This window comes from Palaemon carinicauda, chromosome 1 (genome assembly GCF_036898095.1).
Source record: "Palaemon carinicauda isolate YSFRI2023 chromosome 1, ASM3689809v2, whole genome shotgun sequence".
NCBI lineage: Eukaryota > Metazoa > Arthropoda > Malacostraca > Decapoda > Palaemonidae > Palaemon > Palaemon carinicauda.
The window spans coordinates 262,171,631-262,184,081 of record NC_090725.1 but is presented as its reverse complement, the minus strand read 5'-3'; the positions used below and the strand labels follow the sequence as shown (position 1 = coordinate 262,184,081).

General features: G+C 42.9%; 1 protein-coding gene across 1 annotated transcript in view; it reads left to right on the top strand.

Annotated features, from left to right (window-relative positions):
* The first annotated feature begins 2,229 nt into the window (after positions 1 to 2,229).
* LOC137655697 (uncharacterized) overlaps positions 2,230 to 12,451 on the top strand; it is a 123,816-nt gene continuing 113,594 nt past the window's right edge. Inside the window, exon 1 of the mRNA XM_068389689.1 lies at positions 2,230 to 2,415. Coding sequence (XP_068245790.1) covers positions 2,357 to 2,415 — 59 coding nt within the window. The 5' untranslated portion in view covers positions 2,230 to 2,356. The remainder of the gene's footprint in view (positions 2,416 to 12,451) is intronic.

Genomic DNA, 12,451 nt, shown 5'->3' with positions numbered 1-12,451 from the left:
AATATTAATAGAATAAGGAACAGACAGAAAGGCCATGGCAAAGTTATACAACTTTATGGAGAATAAGGAACAAAGCTAAATAAGGAAAAAACAAAAGAAGAGTTAATAGAATAATGGAAAACTATATATTGTAATCATTAAAATAAAATACTCGGTTTGGAATGAAGAAAAACGGATAGAATATGAAAATGAAATAGTGCACCAGGAAGACATCACAAGAATAGATGGATATAATATCCCGGACGTAATTAGAGAACATTATGACCTTGTAATGGTAACAAAAGGTATAATAAAACCAATGAAAATTCCAAGAATCACAGTAGAAAAAGTAAAGAATTGCCTGGGAAAACTAAAGGCAAAAAAGCAGCAGGACCGGATGGCCTTAAACCCGAGCTCTATAAGGCACTAGGAAAAAGCATAACATGTCTTGAAACCTTACAGAAATTTTATCAAAATGAGTTGGACGAAAAATAAAAACCACTTATGTGGAAGAAGTCAAGAACGAAGATGGTTGAAAAGAAAAGAAGGCCAATGGCAAAAGACCTAAGACCCATAGCTCTATTTAATGTTTCGTATAAAATATTCATGATGATGGTGAAAGAGGAAATAGAAAAACACATAAGATTGAATTAAGAAGACAATGAATGTCAAGCAGGATTTACAAGTGGAGGCAGGATAGAGGACAATATCTTTATATTACAGTATTGTGTGGAAGAGCTATAGAAACAGGAAACCCCCAATAGTAACTGCTATAGACTTTAGTAAACCATTTGACTCTGTAAAAAGGGGGGTATCAATAGAAGTTTTAAAAGAATATAGAATTAACACTAAAATCATAAGTACAATTGCAAATATTTATCAAGGAGATACTACGGGCATTGACTTAAGAGAAGGTATAGAACAAGAAATGGAGGTTACGAGTGGAATAAAACAGGGTTGCACAGGATCAACTTCACTTTTTAAACTAATTACATATATTGTCGTGAAGAAAATAGAAGAAGGAAACTGTTTCAGAAATCAATTAATAAAGATAAAATAATTATTTTGTTGCAGAAGATGCCTTAGTAATTGCAGAGGATATACATAACACAAAGCGTAACATCCAGATATTAGTAGAAACTGGTAAAAAATGTGGGTTAGAAATTAATAAAGAAAAGAGTAATATTATGATTTACAACATGAAAGAAAAGCCAGATAACATAGAGGGAATCAATGTAGTAGAAAGTTTGACATACTTAGGAATAAAGCTAGACAATAGTAGGAATATATTTAAAACTCAGAAAAGGGTAATGATAGAAAAGGCACAAAAATTAGCTAATCTAACATATTCAATTATAGAGAAAAGTTGCAATAAAGTGATGATAGGAAAAACGTTCTGGAAAAGTATTGCTTTACCATCTATTTTGTATGAAAAAAGTATCATAAATCTAACAGAAACTGAAATAGAGAAACTACAAAGAATAGAAAATTGGGTGTACGGGAAGATTTTAGGTGCCACTAATAGCACGGCTAATACTACTCCAAGAAGGGAGATAAGTGCATCTTCTATGAAAGCAAGAGTGATGGATGGGGAGCTGCAGTACTTAAATCGTTCCCCGAATGGGAAGAAGGAAATAGCCTACTAAAAACAATTATCCTGGGTATTCAAGGAAAAGAAGGAAGATGGTGGAAACAACCTGCAAAGTACTTAGAAGAGTTAAGTATAGACATAAGACAGATAAGAAGAATGAACAAGGCAGAAATAAAATCGGAAACCAGAAAGTAGGATGCTGAAAAGTGGAAAGAAGAAATAGAAAATAAAGGGAGCTTATAAATATATAGAATGTGGAAGAAAGAAATTAAAGAAGAGTTACTTTATGACAAGATATTTGCTTCAGTGACATTTCTTAGAGCAAGAACTAATATGTTAAAACTAAATGTTGTAAAAAGACATAATTGGGGCGGGGGTGGGGGGGGAGATGTAAACTGTAAATTTTTTGAAAATGAGGAGGAAGATTTCATACATTTTTTGTTGTTTTGCCAGGAATATAGAAAAAGAAAGAAATGAAGTAATTGGGCTACGACAACCATACGAGGAAGACCTAAAGAAAATAGTAGGATTATTTTTATTTAGTGAAACAAATATAGAAAAGAAAAAAGTATAAAACGTGATGTGGAGGAAAAGACGAAGATAAACTTTGGAGGCGCCGTCGCAGAGGCTATGTCTCACCCCAGAACCATAACCAGAACCATTCAAATTTAAACTTTTTCTGTTTCGTCCTTGCGTCTTGCTAGAACTACATTTATATTCGTGTGAGGTTGTAGTTGTACTTCCTTTGTTGGCACCATCACATTAATAAGTCATTGAAGTGTCAGGATGAGGAGTAAAGTTTCTGGGCGATTTGTAAAACTAAAATCAACGCATAAGAATAAAAGGTGAGCAAATGTCGTCGCGGTATACTAGTCCACTGGTAGGACAGTGTAGGCAGAGTTCATGTAACTGGCTATTACCATATTCCCCTACACCCAAACTATATAATTTTTATTCTTTAGTTTTGTTTTTAACGATTGTTTTGTGAACAAGAGCTTAGGTCAGGATTTAAAGGTGATTTTCGAAGAAGGGTGTTTTCCTATAGGAATTTTCATTTTGGAAATTTTCCCCGACCACATCTATAATAGTATGGTTTTATTATAGTTCTGATCAGGGGCTGCCTTTTCGGTATTATTTTAGAAATACAGGGAAAAAGCTTTGGTGTATAATAGTCACCGACAGGGAAAACTTTCCTAGTATAAACCAACCTTTTCCATGAGAAAAAAAATTCTTCCTTCAGTTAATAAGAATTCATATCAAATCACCCAACAAGTCACCTAATATCCAAGACCAAGTCAACTAATAACACTTATGTAGAGATATACCTACATTGCCCTAATTTGTCTTAGATTTATTATCATAAGATTTCTGTAGGATTCGTCACAAATGAAGATGGAGAACAGCTATAATTTCTGGAAAAGACGTAGAGCCTTATATTTGAAAACTTAGTATTATTGTACTGTATTACTGGGCAATGTAACCTAAGGAAAGATCTACTTTTTTCAATAGAAAAAATAACGCTCTCTTCGAAAATGACACTCGTTCTGTGGCAAATGAAGTTTCTGAAATATATATATCTATATCCAATGATAATGGGTGACCCCCAGTGGGGTTTTGGATGGGGAAAACATACTAGGGAAATGGTAAATAATGGTAAAACAAGCCTTTTCTTCTCTATACATTACCTTCTTGGATGTATAATAAACCGATGAAAAAATTCGGTAATATTGAGTTGCGCAATCGAACATTAGCAATGTTAGCGTAACATGCTAACATTAGCAGGGTTTTTCATTTATTTTTTGTCGTTCTAAGGGACGGTTGTTGTCGCTTTCGTTTGTTCGTTTGTACATAGCAGGTTTCGACCTTCTGCGCATAAACTCCTCCCCTGTGCGCATAGACTCCTCCACCAATAGGATTTCTTCTTCTCTACCTGCCAAATTTAACTATTCGACTTCACCCGCTTTATTCAAGTATATGACTTGATCCAGTACAACTACAGTGAACCCTCGTTTATCGCGGTAGATAGGTTCCAGACGCGGGCGCGATAGGTGAAAATCCGCGAAGTAGTGACAGCATATTTACCTATTTATTTAACATGTATATTCGGACTTTTAAAACCTTCCCTTGTACGTAGTACTGTTAACAAACCACCCTTTACACCCTGTAATGTACAGAACACTTAATGCATGTACTACAGCACCCTAAACTAAAACAGGCACAAATATTAAAGGCGATTTTATATCATGTGTTTCCTAAACACCTAAAAAGCACGATAAAAAATGGCAACCAATGTTTTGTTTACGTTCATCTCTGATCATAATGAAGAAACAAACTCATTTAGTGTACACATATATGTACGTATGGTTAGTTTTTGCATCGATTATATTGATTATACAGTACTGTATGTTGATTTTTTTATTACCAATGTTTTAGTTTACGTATTTTTCTTAGGACTTCCAAATGAAATCTTTTTCTTTATGACGCCGCCTGAAACGACGGCGTGTACGCTCAGTAAACAACCACGCTCAGAACAAACAAGGCATTTAACACGCATGATGATAGTGATAAATAATGATACAGTACATACAGTATTTACAGTACAAAGCATTTACAAAATATGTTACCTTACAAATATAAATTATACAGTACTTGTACGTAGCAAAGCAGGAAAACAATTTGAGAGAGAGAGAGAGAGAGAGAGAGAGAGAGAGAGAGAGAGAGAGAGAGAGAGAGAGAGAGAGAGAGAGAGAGAGATTGTTTTACGTACGTAAATGTAAATTTTAAACAAAAAAAATATGATAGGTTACAACATGTAGACTTTTAAAACCTTCCCTTTAACTTAATGCATACAGTACGTACAGTACTAAACTATAAAACAGGTTAAAGTAAAAAATAAAGATTGTTACTGTACTAACCACGAAAGAAGTTCCAGAAAAACTTGAATGACGATGGCGATGAATTTGCTGCACAGTAGAAATGATGATGATGAAGCTGATGATGTGTTCTACTGTGCAGTCAATGATAGTATTTTACGTCTCTTCAGACGGAGGTGTCTTTTCCTGGGACACCTCTTCAACTTCTTCAATTTCTTCCGAAGGCGTACTAGCAGGAGGAACTGGCTCTTTTTTGCGAGGCTGAAAAAACATTGTGATCGGAAGTTGTTGCCGCTGCTTCTTTTTTCGATCCAAGAGCATCCTGTAGGGAGTCGTGATGTCATCGACCTTGTTGCAGAATTGCATCGCGCGAACCATATCCTCGTCCCACTCTTGCAACATTTCTTTCGCCTCCTTCATATGGTTGCAGAACTTGGCGAGCCGTTCTAATGTTAAGCCCGTTTCTTCTACATTTTCTTGGGTCTCTTCCTGGGTACCCTCACTCTCTTCCTCACTTGCCGATTTCGTCAGGTCTTCGAGATCTGCGTCAGTTAGGGGCTGGGAATGGCAGTCCAACAACTCGTCGACGTCTTCAGTCGTCATGTCGCCAAACCCGTCACCCCCAATTATGGCAGCCAACTGCACAGATTTCCGTATTGCAGAGTGTTGGATTTCCGACGGAGTAAATCCCTTGTCGTCGTAAACAATATCGGGCCACAGCTTCTTCCAGCTCGCATTTACGGTTGCAGGTTTCATCTCTTGAAGTGCCTTTTGAATATTCTGCAGGCACGTGGCTATGGTGTACTGCCGCCAGTACGCCTTCAAGTTGAAGTCTTCATCCTCGTCATCTTGGGCAGCATCCACACACGCAACGAGGTCCGCCAAGGTATTCTTCGTGTAGAGGGCCTTGAACGCCCTGATAACCCCCTGGTCCATTGGTTGAATTAATGACGTGGTGTTGGGTGGCAGGAACTCAACCTGAACGCCCTCACGCGACAGGTCAGTTGCGTGTCCACCAGCGTTATCCATAAGGAGAAGGATCTTGAATGGCAAGCCCTTCTCTAAGAGATATTCATGGACTTGCGGGATGAAACACTGGTGGAACCAGTTGGAGGTCAGCATCTTCGTAATCCATGCCTTTTGATTATGCATCCAGTACACGGGAAGGAGATTCTTATTTTTGTTTTTCAAAGCGCGAGGATTTTTCGACTTATAAATAAGCCCCGGCTTTAACAAAAATCCAGCAGCATTGCCACACATCACGAGGGTAACGCGATCCTTGAATGCCTTAAAGCCAGAGGCTTTGGCTTCCTCTTTGAACAGGAAAGTTCGCGACGGCATTCTCTTCCAAAACAAGCCGGTTTCATCCATATTAAACACTTGTTCCGGCTTGTATCCACCTTCAGCGATAATGTTCTTGAAAGTCTGGTTCACGTAAGTTTCAGCAGCGGCAGTGTCAGCGGAAGCAGACTCCCCATGCAGGGAAACGCTTTTCAGGGCGAAGCGTTTCTGAAACTTCGCGAACCATCCTTTGCTGGCGGAAAAACGTTGTTTCTGACGCTGGGAATCAGTGGAGGTCCCTGGTTGAGGATCATCTACATCATCATCTTCTTCAGCATGGTCGCCATCGTCGTCATGAGGTTCCTTTGCCGCAAAATTCTCATACAAGCTCAAAGCCTTTGTTCGGATGGTGTTCGTATCCAACGCTATGTTCTTCTTCCGACAGTCGGCAATCCACACAGCTAAAGCACCTTCCATGCGTACGATCGTTTTATTACGCGTTGTAACGACTCGCTTCGCTGATCTGCTAAAGGTGATTGCAGCAGTCTTTCTAATGTTCGCCTCGTCCTTCCTGATGTAGCGAACGGTGGATTCGTTGATGCCAAAATGGCGGCCGGCGGCCGCGTAACTTCTACCATCTTTTAACATGTCGAGAAGCGTAACCTTCTCAGCTATCGTCATCATTCTTCGGTGGCGTTTAGGCTCACTACCAGCCTTACTAGAAGCAGAACGCTTGGGAGCCATTGTAACAGAAAGTTCAACAAAAAGTTCAACTTAAAACAGTCGCACACAGCACAGATTCAACTTCACAAACTTAAGAACGTCTACTCAGCAATACGCGGAAAGAGAAAGTGAACGATCAGTCCCGCGAGAACTCTGATGCTGCGGGTTGGAGATGCGGGCAAAACACCAATCACAGGCTAGATAACAAAACTTGAGTTTTGATTCGTCATCTATCAGCGCTTGAACCAATCACAACCCGTCTTATACAGTACTATGGTGCGTTGGTTACTCATAGAAGATGTCCCGCGCACACTGAACGTACGTAGATTAAGTACAATACCGTAATAATAATAAATAATGATAATAATACTGTACAGTAATAATAATAATAATAATGATTAATAATAATAACAATAATAATTTTATTAACAACAACAACAATAATAATAATAATAACAATAATAATAAAAATTTACGTACGTACGCTATTTTACGCCTCTCTCTCTCTCTCTCTCTCTCTCTCTCTCTCTCTCTCTCTCTCTCTCTCTCTCTCTCTCTCTCTCTCTCGTACGCTTACAGTACTTATTCGAAATGTGATTTTTGCAACAAAGAATATTATTGGATGCAGTACTGTACTACGTACGTATACATACAAAAGATTCATGGAAAAGAAGCACATCCATTACAGTACACACCATTCTAATATGGTATGACTGCATCTGATTTGCGTTTCATGTTCGATTTAATTTTACTACGTACTGAATTATCGTATGATCACATTCTCTTTTCGTGTTTTATTTCTTTCTGTGCTGAATTATATATCATATGTAATGCAATGAACAATCAGTAAGAGCAGATATTACTATAATTACAGTATTAATGGAATTACAGGTAACAAAATATCGTATTTGGTTATCTTCAGATTTCGCGGTATTTTCGAATTTTCCGGAAAATCCGCGATATGTATATATATATGGGTTATGGGAAAACCCCGCGAAGTGGTGAATCCGCGATTGTCGAACCGCGAAGTAGCGAGGGTTCACTGTATACCATTCCTTTTACGTAATACCCTCATATACATATTAAGTTTGACCCCAGTATTCTCGTTTTATTAACCGATACCTTATAAAATCACCTCATTTTATATTCCCATTAAATATTATTTATTATACACTCCATTTTATCTTGCTATATTACTTTTATACATTTTGTTATTACCTTGTCAAGCCCCAATTTTCAATATTTAACTTAGCCGGTGATTATAATAGCTGCAACTCTGTTGCTCGACAGAAAACTCTAAGGTAAAATTCGCCAGCGACCGCTACACAGGTTGCGGGTGTCCCCAACAGCGCCATCTGTCGTCCAGATACCCAGTACTCAATGTAAACAAAGAACTCAATTTTCTCTCTGTCGTGCTACCGACAAGACGTGCTTATTCGCTGTTGCTAAACTGGATTTGTTTTCACAACTAATTGGTGAAGTACACTATTCTAGTTTTGAGCTTTCGCTGTGCAGGCTTTCTCTTCGCAATTCCTTGAACTCTTATTGATTACGGATTCTTTGTTGATGACTTTTTGATAGTTTTTGAATTCCCCTTTGACCAATTCAAAATGGCTGACCCTTCACAAGTCCCAAAATTTAGGAAGTGCAATGCTAGGGACTGTTCAAGGCGTCTTCCGAAGGCCTCTATCGACCCTCACACTGTTTGTTCCAATTGTCGGGATAAAACCTGTCAATTGGAAGATCGATGTGAGGAGTGCGTTGGGCTTTCGGAATTCGATTTTATCGAATTCCAAAAGTATACACGTAGGCTAGAGAGAGATAGAGTTAGGAGAAGTTCCTCTCGTTCTATCGACATTTCCTCTCCTCATGCCCCACAACCTATTCCTTCCCCTGTAGTGGTTGCTCCTAATCCCCCTTCTGGCACTCAGGAACCTTCGATGGCTGATATGATGCGTGCCATCCAAGCTCTGGGTGAGAGAGTTGAGTCCCTGGCTAGTGACCGTAATCAGCTCATGGCGGATGTGAAGGAGCTGAAGTGTAAAAGTGCAGTGGGAAGTGTTAAAGTGAGTGATAGTGTTGTGGATAGTGTTGCGCTTGAGGGTTCGTCTGTTCGTGCCTGTCGTCCTCCTAGTCCGGGACCTCTTGCAAGCTCCCAAGTCCAGGGGAGAAGCAATGTCGTACGACAAATGGGTTCGAGAGGCTTTAATCAGCGAACAGACGTTCCCTCCGTGGTATCGGGCGTATCTACCCAAGATCGCCCCTGCCTAACAAAGACGAGAGAGCCCATTTATACCTCGTCTTCGGAAGGGGTTTCTCGCAAGAAACCATGGACCAAGGTCTCACGACCGTTAAAGCGCAAGTCGGTCCCTTCCGCGCAAGTCCAACGGCCCAGCTGTAGCCACTGGGTCAGTTCGGACTCGCTGCAGTCATCCGATGACTGCTCACCTCCTAAGAGAGGCAAAGCGGTACCGCTTCAGACAGTTACACCGTCTGTCGCCGCACCTGCTCCTGTAGACCCTAAGTGGTCTTTACTGCAAGACATGCAGTCTCAACTAACGTCGCTTATGCAGGACTTTCGTGCGGAGAAGGTTGCTGCCGCACCAGCTAGTGCAGCTCCTTGCCTACAACCACCCACACGCTCGGTTGTGCGTCCTGGGGACGCTGAGGTAACCTTCTCACGCACTCCAGTTGAGAGAGTTCCGCCACCCATGCGTTCCAGTGTGATCTGCCAGCCGCATGTTGACGTTCAGCGACGCACGGAGGTATCCGTTGACGTTCGGGAGGTTCAACAACCGTCAGAGTTGTTTTGTTTTGACGCGGTGCGTCAACCTCCGCAACCCAGTGTGGTTGCCACTGCTCACCCACATCAGTCTAGACAGTCTGGAGTAGACGCTGTGCGTCCCCGCGCTGCTATGGTTGTTGCCAGCTCACAGACTGGGCAACAGTTCCATGACGTTGCGTCCGGCTCAGGCACGCATGCACCCGTGCGACCGGACTCAGCTAACCAGCTGTTACCCACTCCGTTGCCGCTTCCTCCTCAATACTCGGATGAGGGACTTTCTGATGATGATGGTGCTGCACACGTAGATGAACCGCATTCAGAACTGGACGAGCCTAAGTCTACGCAACCCTCTTTGGACTTTAGGAAAGTTTTGGCCCTGTTCAAAGAGATGTTTCCGGACCAGTTTGTGTCTGTGGCTCCGCGCTCTCCTCCGTCAGAGTTTGTGTTAGGCATGCCGTCAACCACTCCTGCCTTTACTAGACTCGTCCTCGCACGCTCGTCCAAGAGAGCTTTACGAGTGATAGGAGAATGGCTGCAGTCCAAAAAGAGTTTAGGGAAGACAGCCTTTACGTTTCCCCCTGCTAGACTCTCTTCTAGATCGAGCGTCTGGTATGCCACGGGAGAAGTTCTCGGCTTGGGAGTTCCTGCCTCTGCCCAGGGCGACTTCTCAAGTCTTGTAGACTCTCCCCGCCGCCTAGCCATGAGACGCTCAAAGATATGTTGGTCATCTTCGGACCTGGACCACCTTTTGAAAGGTATATTTAGAGCCTTCAAGGTTTTTAACTTTTTAGACTGGTGTCTAGGAGCTCTTAGCAGAAAGATCTCTCCGACAGAGAAGGAGACTTCCTTGCTCATCATGTCCTGCATGGACAAGGCCGTACGTGATGGGTCTAATGAGCTTGCTGCATCTTTTGTGTCCGGAGTCCTTAAGAATCGTGAGAACCTATGCTCATTCCTTTCAGCTGGAGTGACACCATGCCAGAGATCCGAACTTCTGTTTGCCCCTCTATCCAAGTGCCTTTTTCCAGAGGACCTGATTAAAGAGATTGCTGCTTCTTTGATACAGAAGGATACTCACGATCTTGTTGCGTCATCTGCTCGCAAAGCCACCTCTTTGCCTACCCTGTCAGCTAGACCAAGGATGGACACTCCAGCGTCCCGTTTTATTCCGCCCTTTCGTGGCAGAGCCTCCAGCAGAGGAGGTGCTCGTGCCGAAGGGAGACGTGGAAAGAAGAAAGGAACTAAGTCCTTTAAGGGCAAAGTCTGACTGCCAGCTTCTTCAGACAGCAGTGGGAGCCAGACTCAAGAACTTCTGGCAGACCTGGGAGAAGAGAGGCGCAGATGCACTATCTGTGAAGTTGCTCAGAGAGGGGTACAAGATCCCGTTTGTACGAAAACCCCCTCTAGCAACGTCTCCCATCGATCTCTCTCCCAGGTACAGAGAGGAAGACAAGAGACGAGCATTGAAACAGGAAGTGTCTCTTACTAGAGAAGGGAGCGGTAGTCAAAGTCCTGGACCATCAAACCCCGGGATTCTACAACCGTTTCTTCTTGGTGTCAAAGAAGACAGGAGGGTGGAGGCCGGTGCTAGACGTCAGTGCGCTGAATGTCTTTGTCACAAAGCAGACGTTCTCCATGGAGACCACAAAGTCGGTTCTAGCAGCGGTCAGAAGGGAAGACTGGATGGTCTCTTTAGACCTAAGGGACGCCTACTTCCACGTCCCCATCCACCCGGACTCCCAACCTTTTCTGAGATTCGTCTTCGAAAAGGTTGTCTACCAGTTTCAAGCCCTGTGCTTTGGCCTAAGCACAGCTCCTCTTGTGTTTACGAGGCTGATGAGGAATGTAGCCAAATTCCTTCATTTAGCGGACATCCGAGCCTCCCTCTATTTGGACGACTGGCTTCTCAGAGCTTCTTCCAGTCGTCGCTGTCTGAAGGATCTAAAGTGGACTCTAGATCTGACCAAGGAATTGGGTCTCCTTGTCAATATGGAAAAGTCACAAGTGGTCCCATCCCAAACTATTGTGTATTTAGGGATGGAGATTCACAGTCTAGCTTTTCGGGCTTTTCCGTCGGCCCCCAGAACAAGCCAAGCCCAGTTATGCATCCAGAACATGCTGAAGAAGGAACGATGTTCAGTCAGGAAGTGGATGAGTCTGATAGGGACGCTATCATCCCTGGAACAGTTCGTGTCATTAGGAAGACTACACCTCCGTCCTCTTCAATATCACCTAGCATTTCACTGGAAAAAGGACAAGACGCTAGAAGCGGTCTCGATCCCCATTTCCGAGAAGATGAAGTCTTGCCTGACATGGTGGAAGGACAGTATCAGCCTCAGAGAGGGTCTGCCCCTGGCTGTTCAGACTCCCAACCACGTTCTCTTCTCGGACGCATCGGACGTAGGCTGGGGTGCGACATTAGACGGTCGGGAATGCTCGGGAATATGGAACTCGAGTAAAGGACAATGCATATCAACTGCAAGGAGCTACTGGCAGTACATCTGGCCTTGAAAAGCTTCAGGTCTCTCCTTCAAGGCAAAGTGGTGGAGGTGAACTCGGACAACACCACGGCTTTGGCGTACATCTCCAAGCAAGGAGGGACCCACTCTCTGACGTTGTACGAGATCGCAAGGGACCTCCTCACCTGGTCAAAAGGTCTAAACATATCACTAGTAACGAGGTTCATCCAAGGCAACTTGAATGTCATGGCAGATTGTCTCAGTCGGAAGGGACAAATAATTCCAACAGAATGGACCCTCCACAAGGATGTATGTAAGAGACTTTGGGCCACCTGGGGCCAGCCAACCATAGATCTCTTCGCAACCTCGATGACCAGGAGGCTCCCAATATATTGCTCACCAATCCCGGACCCAGCAGCAGTTCATATAGATGCCTTTCTCCTAGATTGGTCACATCTAGATCTATATGCATTCCCTCCGTTCAAGATTGTCAACAAGGTACTGCAGAAGTTCGCCTCTCACGAAGGGACAAGGTTGACGCTAGTTGCTCCCCTCTGGCCCGCGAGAGAATGGTTCACCGAGGTACTTCGATGGCTAGTAGACGTTCCCAGAACTCTTCCTCTAAGGGTGGACCTTCTACGTCAGCCACACGTAAAGAAGGTACACCAAGGCCTCCACGCTCTTCGTCTGACTGCCTTCAGACTATCGAAAGACTCTCGAGAGCTAGAGGCTTTTCGAAGGAGGCAGCCAGAGCGATTGC